The sequence below is a fragment of the Panicum hallii genome, chromosome 1 (genome assembly GCF_002211085.1).
Source record: "Panicum hallii strain FIL2 chromosome 1, PHallii_v3.1, whole genome shotgun sequence".
In the NCBI taxonomy this organism is placed as follows: domain Eukaryota; kingdom Viridiplantae; phylum Streptophyta; class Magnoliopsida; order Poales; family Poaceae; genus Panicum; species Panicum hallii.
In genome coordinates, this window is record NC_038042.1 from 8,806,992 (window position 1) to 8,833,504 (window position 26,513).

The 26,513-nt window shown below is 43.9% G+C and overlaps 4 protein-coding genes across 6 annotated transcripts; 2 read left to right on the forward strand and 2 right to left on the reverse strand.

The window, feature by feature from the left end:
* Positions 1-3,120: 3,120 nt before the first annotated feature.
* Positions 3,121-6,455, forward strand: LOC112882887 (protein CbxX, chromosomal). Its single transcript, XM_025948082.1, has 7 exons — positions 3,121-3,264; positions 4,100-4,210; positions 4,315-4,413; positions 4,496-4,606; positions 4,703-5,003; positions 5,346-5,485; positions 5,626-6,455. Exons 1-7 carry the CDS (start codon positions 3,121-3,123, stop codon positions 6,175-6,177), a joined length of 1,458 nt encoding a protein of 485 aa, XP_025803867.1. The 3' UTR covers positions 6,178-6,455.
* Positions 6,456-7,194: 739 nt separating this feature from the next.
* Positions 7,195-11,261, reverse strand: LOC112882899 (pentatricopeptide repeat-containing protein At3g16010). Of its 3 annotated transcripts, none has more exons than XM_025948093.1 (4): positions 11,115-11,261; positions 8,299-10,313; positions 8,023-8,132; positions 7,195-7,769 (listed from the first exon to the last, which is right to left on the reverse strand). In XM_025948093.1, the coding sequence occupies exons 1-2, from the start codon at positions 11,194-11,196 to the stop codon at positions 8,497-8,499; spliced, it is 1,899 nt and encodes a 632-aa protein (XP_025803878.1). In that variant the 5' UTR covers positions 11,197-11,261; the 3' UTR covers positions 7,195-7,769; positions 8,023-8,132; positions 8,299-8,496. The 3 variants fall into 3 exon arrangements, with proteins under 3 accessions (XP_025803878.1, XP_025803885.1, XP_025803892.1); XM_025948100.1 differs by having other exon boundaries at positions 7,195-7,850; positions 7,954-8,132; XM_025948107.1 differs by having other exon boundaries at positions 8,299-10,309; positions 11,115-11,186.
* Positions 11,262-11,393: 132 nt separating this feature from the next.
* Positions 11,394-14,688, forward strand: LOC112882919 (U1 small nuclear ribonucleoprotein C-1). The gene is made up of 5 exons (XM_025948119.1): positions 11,394-11,550; positions 11,931-11,973; positions 12,614-12,655; positions 12,741-13,011; positions 13,993-14,688. Exons 1-5 carry the CDS (start codon positions 11,543-11,545, stop codon positions 14,346-14,348), a joined length of 720 nt encoding a protein of 239 aa, XP_025803904.1. The 5' UTR covers positions 11,394-11,542; the 3' UTR covers positions 14,349-14,688.
* A 390-nt stretch (positions 14,689-15,078) lies between these two features.
* LOC112879108 (N-(5'-phosphoribosyl)anthranilate isomerase 1, chloroplastic-like) lies at positions 15,079-17,686 on the reverse strand. The gene is made up of 5 exons (XM_025943475.1): positions 17,496-17,686; positions 17,045-17,104; positions 16,171-16,529; positions 15,908-16,068; positions 15,079-15,617 (listed from the first exon to the last, which is right to left on the reverse strand). Exons 2-5 carry the CDS (start codon positions 17,100-17,102, stop codon positions 15,386-15,388), a joined length of 810 nt encoding a protein of 269 aa, XP_025799260.1. The 5' UTR covers positions 17,103-17,104; positions 17,496-17,686; the 3' UTR covers positions 15,079-15,385.
* Between the last annotated feature and the right edge of the window lie 8,827 nt (positions 17,687-26,513).

Sequence of the window (26,513 nt, forward strand, 5' to 3'; positions counted from 1 at the left end):
TCCTCAATAGGCAATAATATGATTCCAGATTAAGCAAAACAATATATTTCAATAGGCAACGATATACTTGTGACAATGCAATAATATGGTTCTTGATAGGTAAATATTGTACTTCATTGGGCAACTTTTTATCAAGCATCTTCCTTTTTTTATTTGTTACAATTACTAGTACTAGATATTATCCCTCCCTATCACAATGTGCAATCAACATTCAGCAAACTGCAATGCATCTAGATCTGTCGTGCAGTGGACAATTTCGGTTTGAAACTCTTTGATCCTACCCGCCTTTGTCATCAGCATGAGGTTCAGTGTTCTTGACAGTTTTTTAATCTCTTTACAGGTTTGTTGATCTTCTTTTCAATTGCTCCTGCTTCTTGTCTGTTGTGGAGCAAGAAAGAAGGCCTCACATTTCCGAATCTCCGTAGCTGACAAAGCGGGGATAAGATGCAACTTTACGGGTGAGCAACACACACACGCATGGGAAACAAGGACCGAAGCAGATACCCTATGCTTATCTACCAGTGTGTTTTGTGGGTATAACTCCCACCTCCAAATCGGGGCCTGATTGGTCCCAAATTTTGTTGTGATGTTGGCCATTTTGCCCGGCAATAATCTAAATCCAGAATATTTCAGTTTCACTATAAAGAGTCAAAAGACTTGTATGATCTGGGCCACTGCGTGCCCCTCTCCTCATACCTGGCCGTCATCTTCATCCAGCAAGCAGCGATGTCCAGAAGCTAGCTATTTTGCCTTTTTAGTGAAGAAGCGATGACATTTCAGGTCAGAAGAGCTGGCAGATTGTTCTAACAGAAAAATGAGTAGGCCATCTGCCAGCATGTGCTCTGCCCAGTGCAAGTCTACACGCGGGAAAGAAGCAGCACCAGCTGTTTTTTTTTGCTATAAGAGAAAACTTGTTTTGTCGTGTATTGCAGCCTTTCCAAAAATAGAGTGGTCGTATAACTTGTAATGTGTTCCCATATCCCGTGTCGCAGGTTTTATGGCTCGAGCTATTCCGTGCGAGTGAGAGGTTATGTCCTCATCCTCGCTCAGCTTGAACAGAGGTGGCGATGCCGACGAACGACAGCAACTTGGTTAGGAGAGGATGAAGATGGCTAGGATTTTAGTATAGTTCATAGATTGTTCGATAAGAAGTTTATAGAGGATGAAGATAAGATAAGATAATATCAATTCAATCTCGATCCGGTAAAAAGTTAATGGACTAAGGGTGTGTTCGTTTCCTCCCCTCTAAACTTTAGACCCATCACATAAATAAAATCTGTTTATAAAACTTTTTGCACAGATGGGTGCTAATTCGCGAGACAAATTTAATGAACCTAATTAGTCCATAATTTGCCACAGTGATGCTACAGTAATCATCCGCTAATCATGGACTAATATACCTCATTAGATTCGTCTCGCGAATTAGCCCTGGGATTCTGCAATTAGTTTTGTAATTAGATTTTATTTAATACTTCTAAATGACAAGATTCTCTTTGATGTGATCTCTCTAAAATTTAGACCCTAGGAAACGAACACACCCTAAAGTTAATGACGGACTAGAAAAATAATCACCTCTTTAGAAATAGGTAGAGATTTGAACATAATGAACACTTAGATGGATAGCAAAATTTATATATTTAGAAAAATTAAAATAATTTATAATTTGAGATGCAGTAAGTATTTTATTCGGAAAAAATAGCTCGCGCAGCCCGTGGTCGTGGTGGCCACTGTCACTGTCTCGCTACTGCCCACCGCCGCCGGCCATGAATTCTGGTGGGCTGGCTGTGGACTGGAATACTGGACGCGCGGCCAGGGCTGACAGCGAACGAGCAGCCGCGTCCGTCCATCAGAGACAGGCTGTGCGACGCAGCTCCCCCACGTGCTCGCCCACCGACACCAATCCATCCTGGTCTAGTGGTCTGGTCTCGCCGGACGGGGTAAAGCCAAGGTCCTCGCCAGTCAAAAGTTCCTTATTATCGCAGCAGATCTAGACTAGTACGTATTTTTTTTGTCTCAAGGAATTCTCAAGGAAGATCTAGACTTTTAAATTATCATATACTCCCTCGGTACTTAAAAATAATACAACTCTCGTGTCCCCGTGAATCAAACTACTTTAAATCTAACCAAATTTATACAATAAATTACTAACATTTATATCTCCAAATAAATTTAGTATGAAAATATATTATATAATTAATCTAATAATATTTATTTTATAATATAAATATTAATACTATTTATATAAATCTGATCAAATTGAAATTGTTTAACTTCTCTAGAAGATGCGAGAGTTGCTTTTTTTTTGAAGGAAATATATATAATTCGTTGGCAAACTATTCTTGGCTTCCCTAGCTGAACAAGGGTTTAAAAAACAAATATATGCAATCAGCCGGTGCAGCTCCTGTAGTTTATGGTGTTGAGGATTGCAACTTTAACTCATGAATCATGTTGTCTTGTAAAACCCTCTTTTGCCAACCAAAAATATTCTTTTCGAACCCAAAGAAAGTTTGTCATGGTGAACAATAACAAAGATCGATTGACTTATTTTAGAACCTCAAGAAACTTTTAGCAGTTAATAATTGCTTAAAAATTGGTCGAGCAACCTGTCTTGGTGTTTCCGGAACAAACCAAATTAACTTGAAACAATTTCTAACATGATTGAGTTATCTCCATAACCAAGGAAAACAATACTTAGAAACACAGTTTGAAGTATTTTGGTAAGATAGAGAACACCCGAAAGTGCAAGAGCATTAGAGGCAAAATAAAAAGAAAGCATTCACTTTTGCATGTGAAAAAGGAGGAAAAGCAAGGAAACGGTTTTCTTCCTCAACAAATGAAAGCAGATAATCCGGGATACATGCCAAAAATAAAGCAAGAAAATCTAAAATTAAACCAAAATAAGAAAAAAAATCAATGCGGAAAAAAGCGACTATTTTTAAAAGGCGAGTAACAGCGAAAGGACCGGTCCCCGTCGGCCCATCCTCTTCACGGCCTCGCCGTCGCCTCCCTTTCTTCCTCCTCCTCGACGGCTCCTCACTCTCACACACACGGAGAGCGCTCACGCGGGCGCACACACACGGAGGTGGAGCCGTGGAGGTCCACAAGAGGGGGAGGGAGGAGATGCCGGGGAGCCAGAATGGGGTCCCGAGGCAGCGGCCGGCCAAGATCGAGACCATCCACGGCGTCGCGCGCGCCGGCGACCTCTCCGGCGTCCAGAGGATGCTGCGGGAGAACCCTGCCCTCCTCAACGATAAGAATCCCGTAGTACGTGAGGCGCCCCCTGCTTCTTTGCTTTGCTTGAAGGGAAAAAAGTGCGATCTTTGGTCGGTTTCATGGTTCTTGATGCCTGCTGTGAGGGGTGAGCGTATTAGATTCGTGATGAGGAAGTGATCTTGTTGGGTGTAGAAATGTGAGTTTGCTCGGGATTGTGTAATCCTAGCTTGGTTTTCTTGAGCCGGTTCTTGGATTTCGTCCCGGCGGCTTTGGCCAATCCGCCTTTTGGTATTGTGTTTTCTAGTCCTTTTCTTGGAACTGATTTCTGGGACTTTGTTTGCTCCTGTGCTTAGCTGGCGTTCCCTCCTGATAGCTTAATTGCTCATTTGCTCCGTTGTATAACCGATGTGTTTCTCTGCTGGTTCCTTTTTGTTTCTGCCCGTTTTGATGCTTTCTGGGCCAAGAAGATGATACTAGATAGATTGGGATGGGTATCTTTGTTGTGTTATCTTGATTTCTGCGGTCTTGTTTAAAAAATTTCCCTATTTCGGTAAGCCCCCACTCGCTCTCAAGATTTGTCAAGATTAAAGTTGTCTGGTATGCTTTGTTTTGATTCTCCATTTAAACTTCTCTGTGGCCATTTCAGGGGTTGCTTTCATATCCCCTTTTACCGCGTTGCATTTGTTGATTTGACATTTCTGTTTTGTGACCTGATTAAATTGGATATCCTGTGCCGCCGACCAGCCGTGGTGCATGAGCATGATTTTATTTGCTAGCAATTGCTGCTTTAATTGCCTTACCAAGGCAACTAGTCGTTTACTGCCGAAAAGATGGCTATGATAATTGTGCCATCTTACTTATCTTCTCTTTGAAATATAATTTGCAGATGTGTCAAACACCACTTCATGTTGCTGCTGGCTACAACAATACAGAAATAGTCAAGTTCTTGCTTAACTGGCAAGGTACTGAAATGGTTGATCTGGAGGCAAAGAACATGGTACTCAAATCGCCACATTTCTTTTACATCTGGTTGTGTCCTCTGCCACACTTCTTTCACGCAATGAGCTTATTTCCTAAACTAAATATTCCATTGTTTGACAGTATGGTGAGACTCCTCTGCATATGGCAGTGAAAAATAGTTGTTGTGAGTCAACAAATCTACTTCTTGAACGTGGTGCACACATAGAAGCCAAAGCCAACGTATGATATATCTGTTTCATTTCATTTTTTTTATTTGGTAATGCATGCACAATTTTGTTATGCTCAAATCATGCTGATGCAGAACGGCATGACACCATTGCATTTGGCTGTCTGGCACGCACTTCAAGCTGGAGATTGCAGCACCGTCAGCGTGTTGCTCAGCTACAATGCGGATTGCTTTGCAAAAGATGATGTACTACTTGATTCACTGTAATGGTTTTAGTTACTTATTTAAAATCATATTAAAATTAACAATCTGGTGACCTTTGTTATCACATCTTGCCAATAGGAAGGCAAAATGCCCTTAAATCATATTCCAGGAGGAGAGGGTAGTGAGAAGTTGCTGAAGCTCCTCAGTCGTCATATGGAGGAGCAAAGAAAACGGAAAGCCCTCATTTCATGCCGCGAAGGGAAAGCAATGTCAGAGTTTGAAGAGGCGATATCACAAATTGTTGGACTGCAAGAGCTAAAAATGCAATTACGTCGATGGGCAAGGGGAATGCTTTTTGATGAGAAGCGACGGGCTATGGGCTTAGGGATTGCTAGCAGAAGAGCTCCTCATATGGCATTTCTTGGCAATCCAGGAACTGGTAAAACTTTTCACAAAAAGACACCTTTTTTTTCTGTTACCATTGTCTGTTTAATTTGATTAATGATCAAAAGCAATGCCATGGCCTATCATTATGGTAATACTGTTATATTGTTGCCCAACGGTGAATTGGATTAGTATGGTACAATTAGAATCAGCTATGTGTTACTGAACATCTGATAGGGAGCTCTTGCTTCAGATGTGAACTGGAAGCATTTGCCTTGAAGTTTGGCTAAACATGTTTGTAAAGTCTGGGAACATTTTCACTAGAATGCAAGCTTAGGTAGATATAGTTGCCGGAAACATCAATCCTCTGTTTATAATATTTCAATGTCTGTTGCAGGTAAAACTATGGTTGCTCGAATTCTTGGAAAGCTGCTTCATATGGTTGGAGTTCTCCCCACCGACAAAGTTACCGAAGTTCAGCGAACTGATCTTGTTGGAGAATTTGTGGGGCATACTGGACCAAAGACTAGGAGGAAGGTATTTCTCCCCTCTCTTGTCAGAAAGGTTCTCAATTGCACGGTTTTCAGTTTAAGGGAACCGTGGAACAAATTTTGAACTTGATATTTTACGTGTTATATCATACCTAATTTATTGCTACCATGATCGCATCTCAACAGTTACAGGATGCTGAGGGAGGTATTCTTTTCGTGGATGAAGCTTACAGGTTGATACCAATGCAAAAATCTGATGACAAGGATTATGGTTTAGAAGCCTTGGAGGAGATAATGTCTGTAATGGACAGTGGCAAGATAGTTGTCATATTTGCTGGGTACTGTGAGCCAATGAAGCGTGTCATCGCCTCGAATGATGGCTTCTGTAGGAGAGTCACGAAATTCTTCTATTTCGATGATTTCAGCACGACAGAACTAGCAGAGATCCTACATATGAAGATGAAGAACCCCACTGAGAGCAGCTTACTTTATGGGTTCAAGCTGCACCCAAGCTGCAGCATTGAGGTCATTGGAGAGCTGATTGGCAGAGAGACCACCGAAGAGCGGCGGAAACAGATGAATGGAGGCCTTGTAGACACGCTGCTCATCAATGCCCGTGAGAACCTGGACCTACGCCTTGATTTCAACTGCATCGATGCTGATACAATGATCACAATCACGTTGGAAGACCTGGAAGCAGGGCTTCAGCAGATCTCCAGACAACAGCAGTTGCAGTGACTTGCAAATTCGATATGTTTCTATTGAAGATCTCAGGCTAGTATCCAAAAGATTATGTTATTGTCTCCAAAATTCTTCAACATTTTTGGCTATTCTTTCTGTTGTATCTATAATCTATTCATTGCTAGATTGGTGGCCTCCAGTAGCTGTGTAGCACTAAATGCATGTAGTTCTCTTAGTTCCTATATTATTTCCTAGTGAGGATAACCTGTGTATATACATTCGTTGCCAAATTGTTGCCTGTCTAGAGAAAAGTAAGACAAAACATTTCTTCAGTACTAGTAGTTCATTCAATCCTTCAGTTTATTTCCAGATCTTCTAAAAAGGTTTGGCATCTGTACATACCAGTACTGCATTTCTGTCAAAACTGGATTTCTACAGCGATAGCACGCATTAGGTGAACCAAACATTCAGACTTAATGTCTGCCTTTTCAGTGTGTAGGAGATGCAAAAACAGTTGAGGTAATTGACGACATGAATGGTAACTAAAATTTACACCATCAGTTCCCTTTACCATTCCTTCACGGCACGGCACATCCTAACCCCATTAGCTGGCCCCGGTGCGGCCATGTTCAGGAACAAATGCACGGACCTGGCCTGTGATGATGACATTAATAACTTTCTAAAAAGATAAGATTGGTCACATGCCGTTGAGCTGTGCTCAAGCAGCCAAGTGCATAAACGTATCCATATACTTCTTCCATATCAAAAAGACTTGTTTTAGCCTTTAAAATTTATCCCCACAAAGAGTGTTTCTTTACCTTGTAGTAAGATCCATCTAATTAAAGCTAAAAAAATGTATAGAAAAGCACATAGAACCAATCAAATACTTAATAGATTCTACTTTTCTAGTTCCAATGCATATGTATTTATTGAGAATTTAGAAAAACAAATGAACAACATGGTTTTCAATCACAATTGCTATAATAATTAGGGGTAACAATGTCATTTCTTAGGATTGAGTAACATGTCTGAAATTTTCTGAGAACATTCTTTTTAGGACGGAGAGAGTACATCTCAAAAAATAAACATTCTTATTAGAGAATGGCAAGGACAACATACAGGGGAGGCACAGTTTATACTGCAATCTCAAAAACCACCAAAGACTATCAGAGTATCAGGGCATCTCCATTACTCCAAACCAAATGCACAAGGATTAAGACTATCAGAGTATCAAGACTATCAGAGTTAGTTCCCTTTCCACGCAGGAGATAAAAAAATCTTAAGCACTGATGCTTGCGCACACCTAGAGATGCAGCAGTAAGAGGTCGCCCACTATAATCATAGTGTATTAGTACAATTTCAACCATATCTCGCCTCTGGATCTCAGGTTACAACTACAAGTATGGATCCTAGGTGCCGTAACTTGACTCTGAAAGACTCTTTGCTGGTATTATTAAGCGGAAAGCACTCCAGCATCATAGCATTATAATTAAGTATGCAGCTTCATATGGCTCCAGAATAGTGTTAATCCTAAACATGCCTTCTTGCTCTACATTGTCTTCTGGTGAAATCCTTCTTTACATGCTTTAGATGCTACCATGATGCAACGGAAGTCCAGACTTCAGACGTTGGCCCCATTTGAGTCGTAACTGAAAATAGTTAAGTTGGTTTCAGCAGTGCAACATTAAAAGGACATCAGGACTTGTCCATGTACAAAATCCAGGATATGGCTGCACAAGAGAGATGTGTGATAACTAAGTGGTCCATATTTTTCTTTCACTGTAATAGAATGATTGACTTGAAAATATTAGAGTTGTGCAAAGTAACACCTACCAGGGCTTCAGGAACTAGAAAATGAGAATGATTGACTTGAAAATGTTAGTTGTTCAAAGTAACACCTACCAGGACTTCAGGAATGTGTCACATGTGGACGTGGATTGCTGAAGAAATATCTCAATATACAGTAGTTAGGCTTGTGCTTCACTGATCTCAAACCTTTCAGGAAGTTATTGCTGGAACCAATCATATAAGAAAACAATAACCTCATATAAGAAAACAATAACGTTCAAGTTCTTAGGATTAGAGAGGAAGCTAAAGATATTGAATCATAAACACGACTGGATAATACGGGAGGCCTGATGCCTTGTTAGCAAAGTAGTGAATTCCACAATTACACACCTTCACAGTTTGATCAGTTGCTATCTTCAATATTTTGCATCAACAATTTACCTAAGCACAGGATGGACATCTTTTGACATATGTCAACAGGTAAGGCTTTTTCAAAGAATCATTTTTCAAGAACAAAGAAGCCTTGATTAGTTGCTTTGTGGATCACAATCAACACTCATCTAGTGCCCGTCAGCAAAGTTCGCCAGTTTATTCATGATCAACATTTCCAATAGCCTCAAGTATAGATGAATATGTAATAAGATCATACTCGAACCCCAATGTATTCATCTCTTTCATCAACTTTGCTGCCTCCTCAAACATGCCAGCATGACTCAAAGCACCAAGGACAGTATTATAAGAGACAGCATCAGGTCTTATTGCAGACTGTTTCATGTTAGCAAGCATCTCCATAGCACGATGAGGTCCACCTGTTTTTGCCAGACCATTCAGGATAATATTGTAGGAGTTGATATCAGGAATACACCCATGCTCTTGCATTCTTCTCATTGTAGTAAGAGCTTCGTCAAGCATGCCCTTTCTTGCTAATCCGGACATGAGAGCATTGTAAGCATAAACATCAGGAGTACAACCAAGTTGATTCATTTCCTCAAACATATTTATAGCATCATCAAGCCGTCCCGCCTTTCCTAAATGTTTTATCATCACTGCATATACCCGAGAACTGGAGGTGCCACAGTTTTCTTTTAGTTCCTGAAAAAGCTCACAGGCAAGATCATAGCGCTTAGCTTTTCCAAGAGCATCAATCAGGCTGCAATATGCCGCAGGACATGGAGGGAAGCCCTTTTCATCCATCTCCTCCAGTAGCATCATGGCCTTCTCTGTCCTGTTGGTTTTGCAGAATCCGTCAATCAGGATAGAATAGGTGAATGAACTAGGGGGGATTCCATTTCCCTTCATTCTCTCAAACCACGATGGAACCTCAGAAGCATGAGATTTTGATTCAAAAAGTGCTTTCATTATTGTATTGTATGTCACAACACTAGGAATGCACCGCAACGTTTCCATCTCCTGAAACAGCTTAATAGCATCATCCAAACGACCAGCCTTCCCTAAGAAATTTATCATATTATTCATAACAACTGTGTCTGGCCTGCAGCCTTCCCGCTGCATTTCATGGAAGAAGTGATACGCTTCATCTATTCTCCCGGATTTACCAAGGCCTCTGATCAACTCAGTGTAAGTAAACACATCTGGCTGGCAATACTGACACATCATCTCTTCAAACAAACTTAATGCTCCATGAACATCGTCCAATTTGAAGAACAAAGCTATTAACATGGTATATATCTTAGCAGTTGGCTGCATTCCATTCTCCTTCATCTCATTCAACAGCCGAATTGCTGAATCACGGCGACCGAGTTTGCAGAAAGCAAAAATCAGTGCACTGTATGTCACAGTGTCCGGGAAGCAATGACCCTCATTGCTCATCTCATTGTATAGTTCATGGACTTTCTCATATTGCCCTTCATGCATCAACATTATTATCATGCTGTTATATGCCTGTGCCGTTGGCTGACACTTCCGTGCTTTGATTTGGTAGAAGATTGCAATTGCCTTGCTGATCATCTTAGCATTCCCCAGCATCCGAATTACCTCTGACAGCTCTGTCGGGGTGACAACACAAATGGGATTGCGTACCATTTCTTGGATCATCTTCCACATCTCACCATACTGCTCTACTACATCCAAACAACGTATCAACGCCATGTATGTGGATGTATCATGCTCATAATTCCTCCTCTTTGCAGCCCATCTGAAGAACTGCATCTTCACATTGACCCCAACATCAGTTTTCATAACCTCTCGTACCAACCAGTGATCAACTCTAAGCATGAGAACCTCCAGTGCCTTTTCAGCATCAGGGCCCCACTTGAAAATCTTGAGGATCCTAATGAACCTCTCATCCAAGACACGAACAGAGTGTGTGTATCTTGGCCCAATGGTTGCTATTGGCTCCTCACACTGACGAACTGGAGGATGAAACATCCGAACAATCTCACTTTCTGAAAGCAAACAAATCAGAGTGTTCAAACAAGGGGGAAAAACATCAGCAAATATGTGACATTTTGGACATCATTACAAAAGAAGTTTTTGCTTAAAACTACAAATAATAATGAAATGCGAGTCAAATTAATACCTCACTTCAGCTTCCGGTTTAATCTGGAAGGATAACTTGCGAGCTAAGTTTGTTTGGTATTCATTCTAATTGATCTCTACTACTGTTAGTTTTAGAACATAGAAATGACCTCGTTCATACTAATAACAAAGCAAAGTTCACACTATACATTACTAAATATCAACAGACGTATTTCCACCTCAATAATCCATTGACTCTGATTTAAACTTGTATCTTTCCTTTTGCAATTATTAATTTGTGGTTGTGAATCCCCAGGAACTCCGACGGAACAAAAAATAAACAAACTACAACACAACTTTACTACATACTATATGCTGACTCGTTACTAGCCATTAATACTGTTAGGTATTGCAGTGACATTTCAAAAGTATCCATGGTTTTTATACTTTTAGATACAGCAGCTATTTGAATGCATGTTTCCACAACACAAATCTGCATCCATCCCAACTTCATAGCACCACTACCACCACTGCTTTCAATTCCGTCTGAGCTCTATAAATCCTACCTCACTTAGATCAAATAGTGCCACTAAAACTCCATGCAAAACGCAAAGCAAGTTCTAAACACACCCACATACCGATAAGCCAGGGTGCTAACGCTCTTCACACTTTCTCGAAAGCGAGAGAGGAACCGAAATAAGTGAATAAGGAAAAATGATGCGCCTCACCTGTTTGCTTGAGCCTACGAGCTAGGCACGGCGACGAGGATATCCCACGGGCCGCGAGGAGCTGTGCGCCGCGTCGCGCCATCTCCGGCAGCCAGCGGCGGCGGCGGCGGCGGCGGCTCCTCGAGGAGGACGACGACGAGGCCACAGGCCAGTGTCTAACGGGCTAAAGCAGTTCAGTACACTGGGCAGTGGGCCCACTGGGAGGTTGGAGGCTTATGGGCCATCGTCGAGCCCGACTCGGATTGGGCCTACCTGCAATTGACCGACCCGATCGGCCCATAAAGAGCCCTGGAACTCTCGAGCGGCTCGTATCGGCGAGGGTTTAGGCACACCAGGTCAGATTCCGGTGGTCTGCTCCGACTCCGTTCGCGACAGGGACGCGATCCCCTTCCTCTGGCCGCCGCCCGCCGCCGCCGCCGCCTGCCGCGATGCCTCGGTGAGTTTTTCCCTCTCTTGGATAGCCTCCCCCGAGCGGATAGGTTGTACATCGGCCGTGGTGCGATGGGGATGTGAGGGGGTGGGGGCTGTAGGGTTTGGATTTGGATTTGGATTTGAAGCCCTATACTAGATTAAACGCTTCATGGTTTGAGAACAAGCTATCTGATTTCCTCATTCCTCATTGACTCTAAGATATTTTGGGTAGAATACGTTGTGGTAGGTGGGGTTTGTACAGGATGAGAGCGTGGGGCCTGTGTTTCCTCGCCGCCGGCGCTGCTTAGCTGATACCATCTCTCAGGGTGCTGTCTTGTGGAATATGTCCCGTTTGATGTTTACCTTCTCATATGTTTGTACTTATTTCTTGTTCTTGCCTTGCAGGTATTACTGCGACTACTGCGACACCTACCTCACCCATGACTCGGTTAGTGTCTTGCTCCCTTTGATGTTTCTGAGGCTAGGGGAGGGTAGCTGGTTCTTTAATTTTGTTGTATGTTTCCTTATGATTACACGCAGTGATCTAGTCTAAGCACAAGTGGCACTGCTGATATAAACTTTCGTCAACATAAGCTAGAGAAGAGTTTGCTGTAATGGGCTAATGGCTACCAAATATTTCGATTTGGAGGATTCAGGATTATATTCATGAGAGCTCTTTATGTCACTTGGTTTCATGTTTGTTCATCTCAGTAGCTCAATTTCAATTTGCTTGCCGAGTCCCTAGGAATTATTTTCTGCACATTATGTTCCTTGAAATAATTGATGTTCACTATAGACTGCAAGAGAATGGTGCGTCCTTCTTTTTGCGTATCCACACGTTGAATAGCCTATTCAATTATACATAATGTGCAATGAGATATTTGCAACCTGCAGCCCTCTTGACTGAATTTCAATATCTGGTCATCCTTTTGGACTGTAAGATAGCATAGCAGTGTTTTCAACATACTTCTGCGAACTGTATAAATTCAAGAATGCGTATCAAGTCCTGTCCTTTGCTACCATGTATTCTGTTTTTTGTCTTCTCTTTTTGGAGCATGAATTATTAACTACTATGTAAAATATTGCAGCCATCTGTCCGTAAGCAACACAATGCTGGATACAAACACAAGGTATTTTTTTTATTCTTGTAATCTCTGTACTTGCATTTTATAATTGTTCCTATTCATCTACTGAACCTTATTTGAAACATCTTAGGCGAATGTTCGAACATACTATCAGCAATTTGAGGAGCAGCAAACTCAAAGTTTAATTGATCAAAGAATCAAGGAACATCTCGGACAAGCTGCGGCTTTTCAAGTAGGTGCCCCTTTCAACCAACATCTGCTCTCATTCCCAGGAGCCATGGCCCGCCCTCGCCTTCCAATTCTGCCAACCCCTGGCATGCCTCACGGATTCCCTCAAGCACCGGGTGCACCATTGATGCCAGGAATGAGGCCCCCAATTTTACCAGCTCCTGGTGTTCCAGGTAACTACTACTGATCATGATTGCTAGTATCTATTATGATTTCTACTATTTGTTCATGGCCTATAACTTAAAAATTATGCCTCTTCTCCTTATTTCGATACTGCTTTCTTCATTGAAGATAAACATAACGGCATGTTTTCATGTCTACAATTAGCAGAGTGAAACATTGAAAGGTGATGTTTTGTAAGAAGCGCTAGTTATTTGTTATAACCTAGTTCTAGTTCTTCTGCATGTATCCATTAATTGAATTCATGTTGCTTAAGCGCAGTGGTTCATAAGATTGTATACCATATCTTGGTTGGGTTTTGGTTTATTTTTACCATGAAAATTGGTTTCATGATTTCATTTGTTTTGGGTATATTCCTGATTTGTAGTTACTAGTAACTTTAAGGGATCTCTTCACAGACCCACTAATTTCCTAGTCCCTATTTTCTGTAAGAAAACAAATATACGCAAACTGTTCTGTACAGAGTTTTTAGAAGGAAAGAAACTGAAATATTCCCCAAGAAATCACCTTTTTTTTCCTTTGCTTAAGCAACTGATCATGTGATTTTCTGATGAGTGTAGATCTAAAATGGTAAAAAGTTAGGCTATGATTCTCTGTTTCTTACCTGTAATTTTTTTTCTAGATTAATAAACGGATTGTGTATCTGTGTTTATGCAAATGAATTGTTAAGCTACAGATCATATCAACCGAATGTTATTAGCATCCTTACTAGTCATGAATAGCTTCTTGTTGTACCTTTCCTGTCTTTCACCTTACTAGTCTAATGGGTGAAAAATTGATAGCTGCAAGAGTTCAGCTGAGAGATATAATATAGCTTGATGTTATCACTTTGCACAGCTGATCAGTTGGCATATACGCTGTGCTCTTTAGAAGAGTTTCCTTTGATTTTTTCAGTAAAAGCCCTTGATCTTCTGATACATTTTACTTATTTAAACCAAAGAATGGCCAGTTAACTCTTTTCTGAAATGTTTCAGGTTATCCTGGTGGCCCACCAACCATGCAGCAACCAGGTGCCCCACCAACCATGCCACAACCAGGCGGCCCTCCAACCATGCCACAACCAGGCGGCCCTCCTGGCTCCGTGCCACAACCAGGTGCCCCGCCTGGTTCGGTTCCGATGCAGATAGCTCCTCTCCCAAGGCCTCCAACACTACCACCTCCAACATCTGGGGTCCCAGGAGCCCCCATTCCTAACAGCACAGCACCTCCAGCCATGTACCAAACGAATCCACCACCACCTGCAGGCCCAACTTCTGGTGCTCCTCCGGCTCCACCGTCTGCTCCGCAGCCTGCATTCTCCTATGCGCAACCATCTGAGGGCAACCACTGATTCTGTTCCTCAGGCATATGAAGTATGTGCAGAAAGGCTGCTCATTTGAACGTTCGGTGGTGCCATCATTTAACTGAGACCATTTCGATAGGTCTGTTGCTTGAATCTGAGGGATTGTTGAGAAAAGCTTCCTCGGTGCGGTTGGGGGCTAGTTGATGTAAGTTAACTATGTAATTGACTGAAGTCTATTAATTTCAGAGAGACGCTTGAAAGTCAAAACTAGGTTTTCTTTGTGATACATATTTCTGTGGCATGCGATGCTTGAACTTGATAACATATCTACATGTTGTAACTCGTCAGTATTCATTTCCTGAGATGAGTTTGCTTAATGCCCCTTTTACCAGCAAATGTGCACTTAGTGTTAAATGCTAGTTTCCCCCAAGATATGGTATTGTGCTGTTGCATGAGGCTATGGGCGTTAAGAGGGCACGAACCTCTATCCCGATCTTAATCTACAGATATTTTTCTGTTTAATTCTTGCCAGGCAGAACAAGATGACCAGAGTCAAAGACCATATTGTTTACTCATAAGCAAAGATAAGGTTTATCTTAAGTAGAACAATGGCCGCACAACTTCAGTTCTTAAATCATAACGCACAGAATTTGATCAAATTACGAATAATGAAAAATTGCCGATTGCGAGCAACTAAGAAGTCACACGGTTTGTATTAATATGTCAGAAAGGTAGGACTATATTCCATATGGGGAAATCAAGGAAGAGCAATAGCGAATAAGTATAGCCTTTAGCCCTTTACTTTATTGCTGCAGAAAATACATCGATGGTACGATGTGTGGTTTATTATTGCCTTTAAACTGGAGATGCATGCAAAATCCACTTATTACAGTACACAACCAACAAATACAAAACATGTAACGTTTGCTCTACAGAAATTTAATCACTATTTTTCCCTCAACCGCAAATGCAATTATCGCCATCATGCTGAACAGCTTGCCTTCAGGTTTCGTTCAACCCCAAATTAGCTAGTCTCCGCAAGGTAAGCAAATGAATGAAACTAAGCTCCCAACAACCAAATGACATTATGATCTGCAACTCAGGGATTTTACATTACTCATGAAGGAAGAAATCCTGTTGGGGTCTTTACGGATACCGTCAGGAGCACATATGCCACTGCTAACGTCAACTCCATTAGGTTTCAGAGCAGAAAAGGCTTGACAAACATTATCTGCATGAAGTCCTCCAGCTAATAGCCATCCATTCTTGCTTTTGACTGTCGGCATTTGGAACCTCTGCCAGTTGAATCCCTTTCCACTGTAAATGAAAAGTGGTCATGTTTGTTATATATGTTTTGGATAAGATCCAAGAGAACTTCTCTACTGACAACAGAGTAAGGAATGACAAGATAAGACTGCAAAGTAATGCAATCAAATATGACTGCTGAATTTAGTGAGCATTAACATTTATCTCATTTTGGGTGTTAATTAGAATAAAACATTTCCTCATTCTAAAGAACAAGTAGAGCAAATTTTAGCACAAGGAACAACAACACAAACAAAATTTATTTAATTAGGATTCAAGAAGCAATGAGAGTAAGATCCAACCTTCCGCCTTTTGCACTGTCCACTAAGAACCAATCAAGTGCATATTCCAAAACAGGAGGAGAGTTGATTAGTTTTCCATCTTCATCAGCATTTAGTACATAAACAATGCGGTTATTCTTGGAAAGAGTATGAACCAATGCACGAGATTTGTCTCCATGGAGCTGCATATGGGAAATTAAAGAAAATTGTACATTATATTATAGTCACAGCTGAAATAGCATAGGAGCACATGGTATATTACAACCAACATTTATAAGTCAAACCTGGATGAAGTTAAGGTCACATGAATCAGACACTCGTAAGATAGTATCTTCATCATCATCCACAAAGACACCAACTGATTCGGCACCATAAGATTGTGCAACTCTTGATATTTTTTTTGCCTCAGATAACGAGACGGAGCGTTTAGAGTTAGGCCACAGTATCATGCCTATAAGTTTAGCTCCTGCCTCTACAGCCATTTCTGCATCTCTAGCTGATGTGATGCCACACATTTTGACTACAGGATGGAGCTTGCTGGCATCTCCATGACTTGCTGATGAAGATAAGTTGGTTTCAGAATGATATCTAGTTTGTTTTATTCCCAAGCATGCCACTTTTCCTCGAGAAAATCTTGGAAGTCCTGTGTGGGAAAAGACAAGGTAAAGAGGCAGTGTAAATAAAAGGAAGTGAATTGAAGCAATATTTGTACAGAACCACACCATTGCTGACATATCTTAGTAAATACTAACGCATGTCGCGAGAAACTAAAATCATTGATTTGTTAGTTACTATAATATGTAATTTTCAGACAAGAAGATGGCAAAGCTAACCACAAACAAAATAATCAAGACCGGTTCAGATGTACTTGGTGAAGTTGCGCGGACAAAATGATTTGCTTGTGCTACAAATGTGCAGCCATTTTATCTTACATACAATGGACACATACAACAGTAACTCTACGCTTGCAGTCTCTTCCAACTAGCCCTTCTCTTAATTCCTTGGGATGAATTGTTGGGATTTTTTTTTTCATTTTCCAGAACCAATTTTTTAGGATGAGAAAATACATGAACATGTCATTTCTATCAAATAGAATGTCGAGAAAAAAATTAAAGAAACATTTTTATCAAATAATAGGGCACGAGTACAAATGCTCACCATTGTTATGTACTAAAGGAAATTGTTGATAGCGTCTTGCAGAGATTGGCGACGCCATTACTGCGAGGGCATAAATGAGAAAATAAAAGGGATTAGCACATCACAAATTGATTGTTTGGTGGAAACGGAGTGTATCAGAAGTTCAGAACGGAAACCGAATGTATCGGAAGTTTAGCAGATAAGAAAATAGAGTTTCAGATGCCCGCCCCTCCGACACATTCCCACCCTGACGAATCGGTCACAGAGCAGACAAACCCCGAATTTGTTGGAAAATGAAGTACACCAGGGGCGGACTCAGTATAAGACATGGGTGCCCAATAATTTTTGCAAAAAAATCGAAGTTAATAGGTAAAATCCATGGTCAGATCTTAATACAAATAGCACACGTTAGGGGTTTGGGTGTTCGATTTCGCACAGCAGGAAAGGAACGGAAGAGAAAGGGCGGACATACCTTGTCGGCCGGCGAAGCGTCCGACGAAGAACTGGCAAGGGCGGCGCCACTCCCCTGTCGTCGCCGCTTGGAAGGAACGCGGCCGAGCTAGCGAGAGAGAGAGAGAGAGAGAGAGAGTCAGTCAGAGAGAGAAAGAGAGAGAAGAAAGAGTCAGAGAGAGAGCGGAGAGGAGGCAGGGGGACTTCCGTGCGGCGCCGGCGCTCTTCGCTTCCTTTTTTTTTTATTCTGCTCGTTACTTTTGCTAAATATGTTATGATTAGCACATTTAAAATATTACATTAATACAGTTAACATACTAAAATATAAGATTGAGCATCTATTCAAATTTGATATAACATTTTGGATAAAGTAGTTCAATATTTTAGGTAAATGTTGAAGCATTATATAAAAATTGTTGAACATTAATACTCAAAATATCAAAATAGTAGAGTACGGAATACGAATATTGATTTTTCTCATAAATAAAAAATAAGTAAAACGTAAATATATTGTACCTTATTCTGTTATATTTATTCTCAACATTATAATAAAATTGTAAACACATTCACAGTTTGAAAGAAAAATATGTTTCAAGATCGCAAAAATCAATCTAAATAACTTAAACAACATATTGCCTAGTCAATCACCCAAGAACTCTAGTTTAGCCCAATGCACGAGAAATGCCAACCTAGCTTAGTATCTTTCTTTTTTTTCAATCTTTCTTGGGACGCGTTTCTTTTTAATACTCTCAATAGTTCATTATTTCATAAATATGTACCTTTCAAAAATTTATGTGCTTAATTCAACACTTTGTGTAGGATATTTCAATAATTTAATATATATTTAACATTTAATGTTCAGAATGTTGAAAATATAATATCCAAATACTGACATCATAAATCACAAATGTTGATGGCCAGTGTTGAGCCCTGGAATTTGACGGCGGACTTGAAAAGCCACCTACGTACGCTTTACGCCCAATCATTCCGGATAACGCTTGCATCCTCTGTCTTGCTGCGGCTGCTGGCACAGAGTTAGCCGATGGTTATTCCTCAGATACCATCATTGTTTCTTCTCCGAGAAAAGAAGTTGACAACCCATAGGCCTTCCACTTCCATGCGGCATTGCTCCGTCAAGCTTTCGCCCATTGCGGAAAATTCCCCACCCTTGCCTCTCATAGGAGTTTGGACCGTGTCTCAGTCCCAGTGTGGCTGATCATTCTCTCGGACTAGCTACTGCCATCGCCTTGGTAACCTACTGCCTTACCAACTAGCTAATCAGACACGAGCCCCTCCTTGGACGGATTTCTCCTTTTGCTCCTCAGCCTACGGGGTACTAGCAACCGTTTCCGGTTGTTGTTCCCCTCCTAAGGGCAGATTCTTACGCGTTACTTACCCATTCGCCACCGGAAACACCACTTCCTGTTCGACTTGTAAGTGTTAAGCATACCACCAGCGTTCAATAAAAAATTGATTAACCTAGCATTTATCAAGTCTCAACATTTACAAAAGTTAGATCTATATTCTAAAACACATGGTTCAACATTCTATCAAAACTAGTTGTTTCAACTATTTATTAATAAATAAATATTGTGTATAATGTCTTATTTTATTGATTAATTATGAGCATCATCATGCTCCAATCAGTTTTTGAAATGGGTGCATGAATTCGTAGAAGAAAATATATTTGGATTTTCAAACTCCAATTAAAATACCCACCAAATCCCTCGTGTTACCCGTCCCAAACACTCTCAGTCGCTTCTTAAGCTTCTACTTGGCTGACATATCTCCTGCATGATGATCATGCCTGTATTTTGTGAAGCTCAAATCTTTACTCGCACATATTCTTTGTATGAATCTCAAATAGTGGAAGGAATACAAGATATGATCGCCTAGCCAAGACAATTGCAAAAAGTATTTAAAAGTGTATCCAAAATAAGTCGTGAAACTATGAATAGATATACGAATTCGAGAGATTGCATAGAGCAATGGAATAACCATGATAGTGGCAACAATCTTTGTAGTCTCGTAATTAAAGTACAACCTACAACATATCAGCAACGTATATTGTCCAAAACTCTAAGTACTATTTGATATTTTTTAGTTCATATGTCTTAATGAAGGATATTCAAATAATAACACAATTAATACCTTGATATTTGGCAATAAGACTATGACTATACTAAGTATCCTTATATGTCTGAATACGCCTTGAAAAGGATTCCAATAATTTTGAAGTTTTAGTTTAAGTAGGAAAGAAATTTTTTCCAAGTGAGAACTCAGATCTATAATTTAAGAACCAGATTGTACTTGGAGTGAAAACTTGAATGAGAAGGATATGGATGCTCAGCTTAAGAATCATTTCGGTATGAATGTGATATAGTTGGGGTTCTACCCATTGTTCCTCTTTAATACTATAATACTAATCTCTCCTATAATATAGAAAAATATAGATAAGTATAAGAATTAGAGAAAATTTTAAGGATCATATGTGTATTATAATCAATTATTTATAATATAATATGTTTTAAGATTTAAATAACTTAATGTTAAAATGATATAATTATGATAAATTTAAAAGATAAATATCTATATATAATAATATAATATTACGTCCGCCACTTGTGACGCCCTGAAAATTTGCCAAATTAAACTACGCGCTGGAGTGTTCGATCAAAAACCTAATCGTCATCAAAGCCCGGCCAAACCCTAGCCCTAACCCTCTCCGTTTTCCCCGCCATCCTGACAACCGACACGAGCTCGACCGCTGTCCCATCCCGCACCGCTCGGCGGTCCGATGACCACGCGCGACCGCCTCTCCGCGATCAGCGTGGACGCGATTCCCCTTTTCTCCTCGCACAAATGTCGCGCGCGCGTGGCTGACCGGCCGCGGTCGCCGCCGCGATCGGCGCCGACGCGACTCTCTCTCTCCGCCTTCTTTTCCCCTTTTCCTTTTTCTCTCTCTTTCTTTTCTTTCTTCCTTTTCTTTCTTCCTTTCCCCTCTTCCCTCCTGCTTGGCTCCTGCACGCGCACCTGGCCGCACCCCGCCACGCCAGCCGCCGACCGCCTCCCTCCCCTCGCGCGCACGCGCGCCCCTGTGCTCGGCCGCCCGTGCCCACGTGCGCGCCCGCGCGTGCACCACGTGCCGCGCCGCCCGCCGTGCCGCCCGTCGCTTGCACGCGCACGGCCGAGCCGCGACGTCGCGCCGCCCGCCGCTGCCGCATCCCGCCCTCGCCCTGTGCCGCACAGCGCCCGGCCCCTCCTCCCCCACGAGGTCGACGTCGCCCTCGGCGCCCGCGCCGCACGACGACGACCGCAAGCAGCCGGAGCGCCCTTAATGGCACCCCGCACTGCCCGCCGGCCGCCACCACCCGGGGCCCCTCCTCCCCACCGCCTTTTCCCCCTATAAATCGCCCCCCCCCCCCCCGCGCAGCTCGCCTCCCCACGGCCTCCACCACCACTCCCAGTTTTCCCCCAAGCCCGCAGCGCCGCCGCCGCCCACAGCTCCACCGCCGCTCGCTGCCCACCGTGGGCGCGCCTCCCCGCTCCACCTCGGCCCAAGGTGAGACCGGGGATGGGATTCCCTTGCTTCCCTCTCCCTCACCCCCCTGCCCCGGGCCGCTCTTGGGCCCTGGCCGGCCGGCGTGGCCGCCGCCGTCGCCCCTGTCCCCTCCTCTGTTTCGGTCACATGGGAGGAGAGGAGGAAGAAGGGGCATTTTTCCCAAAGCCCCCCCCTTCCTGTGTTTCCCCAAAAGAACCCCCACCTCTCTTTAGTCTTTTCCCAAAGAAACCCCTTCAACAATTCTAATTGCAAATAAACCCTCACCCATGAAAACACATTTATAAACAAACCCTTATCTTTTCCAGGATAACCCAAACCTTCCCCGAAATTCCAAATCGAGTCCTTTTCAGAAATTACAAACGAGCCCCTGGACCCCTGTTTAAACCCTGAGCCCTCTTTAACTCATCATTTTATGCGCCAAACGAGCTCCGATCGACCCGAAACTTTACCACACCCTTTCTAGTATAGTTCTAACCATGCCATTAAGAAACCACCCAAAGATATTATCCCTATCTCTGTAACTAAATTATTTCCGATTAAAGCTCAGCGATAAAAGCTTTTAGTTCTTTCGCTTAATTGTGTGTCTGTTTGTCTGCGTCGTAGAACACGGAGTGAATGAGGGAGTTCCCGACTGTGACCAAGCGACCGAGGACCAGTTCTGCGACCCCAAACCCGAGGGACAGTGCTTCGATCAGGACCTCCCGCAAGGATTTGATGATGGCAAGTTCAATCCCGCCCTTTGATGCATGTTTCTGTCCTAGTTTTTATAAACACAACCCAGTGGCCTGTTTTATAAAATTGCATGGTGTTGCTTGCTGAAAACATGGTAGGATAGCCACCCTTGATTTGTGATAATCGTTCCTTGACCACCTGGTTTTATAAAGAAAATGTGTGCGTGTGTGGGAGGGATAAAATGTGGTTTTGAAAGACGAGTCAGACGGGATGGATGACATTTCTGTGTGAATTGCCGTTGGTGTGCTCGTACCTGTGTGGTTGAGCGAGGAAGGGAGATATCCATCTTGTCACCCCTAAGGACCGAGTTGATGTGTCATCTCACCTAGCTTCCTGTCGTGCAAACCACTTGACCGTTGTATGGGCAACGGCTTAGCATAAATCCCACTAGTTAGTCTGATAGCCATCAGGAGGGCTGAGAGCAACGGGTGATCAAGGAGAAGGGATAAGCTCTGTGTGACTTATGCCCTGGTTAAACCTCGGAGATAGGTCGAATGACCCCTTGATGGATCCCGTGGTGGCTAGTCAGGTCTAGCTAAGGTGGGTAATGGCTTTGTTGGGATCTGCACCGACACTAAGGTGATCGTGCTGTGGTACCCCACCTGTGGGTAAAGTTGCACACCTCTGCAGAGTTAAAATCTATTCGAATAGCCGTGCCCACGGTATTGGGCAAGTTATGGTGTGGTCACATAACTAGTGTTTCCCTCTGGGAATGGTTGGGCTGGTGTGGGTTGTTTGGAAAATGTCCGGCAGTTGTGCCGTGTGCTACGGCGGACGGGGAGTCCGGTAGCGGCTTAAAACTTGGATCCTGTGTGGATCAACATCATGTGCTCCTTGGTACTAGAAAACTTGTTTTGAAAATGTTTTTAAACGAACCGTTGCATATGACCGAGTTTTCCGCAAATGAACCATAACCTTATCCTTGGATTGTCCTGTGCATTGATTTCTGTTATACCCCCTCCGTGGGTGTGGTTGGACTTGCTGAGTACGTTTGTACTCACCCCATTCTTACTCTTTACAGCAGAGGATCCAGACTACCTCCCCGATGACGTCGAGTAGGGTTTCGTCCTGCACCCAGTCTTGCCTGTGGTTAAGGCCACTGCTGGAGTTCCGCATGGCGCAAGACTCTGATGACCCTCTTTTCGTAGCTAGTGTAGTAGTGTGGGTTTTAGTTGTAATCTTCGCGATAGTGGCGCTTCACTGCCCATTACCGCGCAGAGTTGTACGGTGATGTACCATCTGATGTAATAAAAGTGTTATCAGCTTCCTGGGACTGATAAAGTATCACTTTTAAGTCTTCCCTGATAGGGGGACGCTTCAGGTGGTATCAGAGCTGTAGGCTGGCCATAGGACGTGACCCTAGACACGAGATCCTTTTTCCAGACCCTAGGACATGTTCTGGCTTAATTCTTTTCCTGCACAAACACTTACCACTGGTTCTTGCCCTGTTCCAGATGGCTGACAATGGATGGGTTGACGGAATCTGTCACGCAGAGCCCGGCCTTCCTAAGTTATTGATACTCAGCCTGGAACGCAGCGGAGTTATGGAACCACCAGAGTATGCCTACCGAGAATACACCTCCAAGGGCATCCTTCGGTGCGACATGATGATTTTTGTGGGAAAAGCACCCGCTACCCTAATGTGGACCCCTGGTTCATATCCACCTCTGGCTTTCGCTTCCCTGACACTTACCGAAAGGCCGCCCGTAAAGCCCTGCGACGATTGCGTGTGATCTACAAGCACCACCTTCAGCGGACTCCTATGGGATTTTTCCCACCTACTGAAGGAAGAGGACGCACTTGGATTGCCCGAATGAGAGGACTCGGAAGAAGAAGAAGACCTAGAAGATACGGTCTCCCACCTATCCATCTAACTTACCGGCTTGGATGAACTCTACCGCGAACAAGCGGCGCAACTGAAGCAGCTAATCCATAGGGCAGAAAAGGCAACCCAAGAACTGGAAGAACAACGGATAAGGGCCGCACGCATCGAGTATTCCCTAGCCGCCCTCCAAGCCCAGATGCAGGAATATGAAGACCGCAGAAAAATAGGTGGATGGATAGAGGAAGAAGAGGAACCCGAGGAAACCCATTGGGATAAAGGTACTCAGACCGAAGATGAGGTGATGGATCGGTGCCTCCCAATAAAGAAGCGCCCTATCAGAATCGGGGAAGAATCCCCATGATAGGAGTAGCACCCCAAGCTAGAACCCTACTCCAGTAACCACGTACCTATGGAAACTGTACCCCCCTCCATGTTGCAATAATAAATGTTACCTACCCCTTTGTACCCGTGCAAAATTTGTTTACCCTATCCTTGTTTCAGATGGCTGAGGAAGGATGGACCCAGGGCAATTGCCAAGCTGCACCTGGCTTCCCCAGCCTGTTGATCAACGCCCTGGAAAGCCTTGGCGTTACGGAACGCCCGAGGTACTACAGCAGAGAGTACGAACACCATGGTACCCTCCGCTGCAGAGTGATCCTGGTCATCGCCAGGAGCAACCGCTACCCCGACATCCAGCCGTGGCGAGTGACTGCCACAGGGTTTAGGCACCAGGACACCTACCCCTTGACCGTCAGAAAAGCACTCCGTTATTTATGCCGGATTTTTGAAGGACACCTCGCCGCCACACCAGTGAGGTTCTTCCCGCTGGCCATCAGAACCCCAGTTTGGGAAGCACGCATGAGAAGTCTGGAACGACGCCGCCATGAAGGAGACCCTCTGTACCAAGTGGCTACTTATCTAGCCGCCTTGGACCAACTCTTTGATGAGCAAGCCAACCTTCTGAGAGAGCAGACCCATCGAGCTGAGCAAGCAGAGCTCACAGTGAGACTGCAGCAGATTCGAGCCGCCCAAGCCGAGGCAAGGGCCGCAGCCGCAGTCAGCAGCGAAGCGGTCGCCCAAGAGAACCTCAGGCAGGCCCGAGACCGGCGTATGCAAGAATGGACCCAAAGCGGAACACCAGTCCCGGCAATTGGAGAAGACCATGTCTTACTCGGGACACCCGTCATAGGATGGGGACCACTCTTTGGGAATTCACAAGCCCCGTCCGAGAACCCCGAAAGTTCTGCTACCGCCGTGGAAAGAGATGGTGCTGCACAACCTTTGGCAAATGAGAACCCAGAGGACGGCGAACAAGGATCTCTCACCCTCCCCGCCCCGGAAGAAGGCACGCCTCGCGAATAGAATAACCGACGCCATCCTAGTAATGCACCCCCCCAGCCTCTTCTGCTTAAGACGTGCCCTTAAACATGACCCGGATGAGTAGTACGAGACCTAGCTTTACCCCCAAGCGTACCCCCCTTGCTGTAATGAAGCTGTTTGTGCTTGTTGTGATGTTGTGTGCTGTTTGTTGTGCTGTTTGTCTGTGTGACTATCGGCAGAAGGTAAATTCTGCCTTATACATGAATTAAACAACTTAAACATCACACGATCGTAACCCCAATCTACCCAATCAACAGGTGACTCCCCGGAACGTCGCGAGGGCCTCCCTTAGCCGGAACCCCGCAGCCGCTGGTGCCGGAGCACAGCCCGTTGAACAAGATCTTCCTCAGGGAGAACAGGAAGTAAGCCAGAACCAAGGAGAAAATCAAGGAGGAGAGCAACTACCACCACCCCCACCCCTCGGAGACTTGGCGCAGATAATCCACAACCAGACCCTTATACTGGAGACACTGGCCAATGCCCTCATTAACCGGCAGCCACGAGGGCAGAACATGAATGACAAGCTGACGGCTTTTCTAAGGACCAAGCCGCCCACCTTTGCCGGATCCTGCAACCCTTTGGATGCGGATGACTGGTTACGAGTAATCCAGAGGAAACTCAAACCGTTCGAATGCCAGGGCCGAGACAAAGTCCTTCTGGCAGCCCACCAACTCACCGGAACCGCATTAGCCTGGTGGGAAAATTACTGTGCCGCAGCCGAGGATGCCTCTACCATCACTTGGGAGGAATTCGTGAGAGAGTTCCGCCGTTATCACATCCCTTCGGCCACCATGAAGTGCAAGGCGGATGAGTTTCGCGCCCTGCAGCAAGGAAGCATGACGGTGGAAGAGTACACCTACCGGTTCATGGAGTTAGCCCGATATGCACCGGAAGAAGTAAATGACGATGACAAGAAACAAGACATGTTCAAGAAGGGACTAAACCCAGAACTCCGGACCCTGCTTACCCCTCAGATCTATCCGGACTTCAATACCCTGATGAACAAGGCTATCCTTATGGAAAGGGCCAAAACCGAAGAGAGCAAGGATAACAAACGCAAATTCCTGGAAAGTAAGGCCTGCCAACAGGACCGTTCCCAAAAGCCGAGGAACTTTACCTACACTGCACCGAGATCTCAGGCCCCAATGCAGTATAGGACTCAGTCCCAAGTGACAGGACCACGGGCTCCTGACACGCAGCTTAGGAGCCAGAATACCATGAGGGCCCCACAGAGCAACGCAAGCCTGGTCGCCTCCGACAACAACAATGTTAGGGCCTGTTTCAACTGCCGCGAGACAGGGCATTTCATTGCCAATTGCCCTTATGCCAAGAATAAGCCGGCTACAAATCAGCCTTCTCCAACACGGTGAATGGACCCAGACCAGCCTTGACCGGTGCCAACCGAGTACCCATCCGCAACAACGACAACAGTCAGCAGATGAAGCAGCCTCAGCAATCATTCGGACGAGCCCGCGTTAATCACATCGACGCGCAGGAGGCTCAGGGAGCTCAGGGTGTAGTGCTCGGTGAGTACCTAGTCA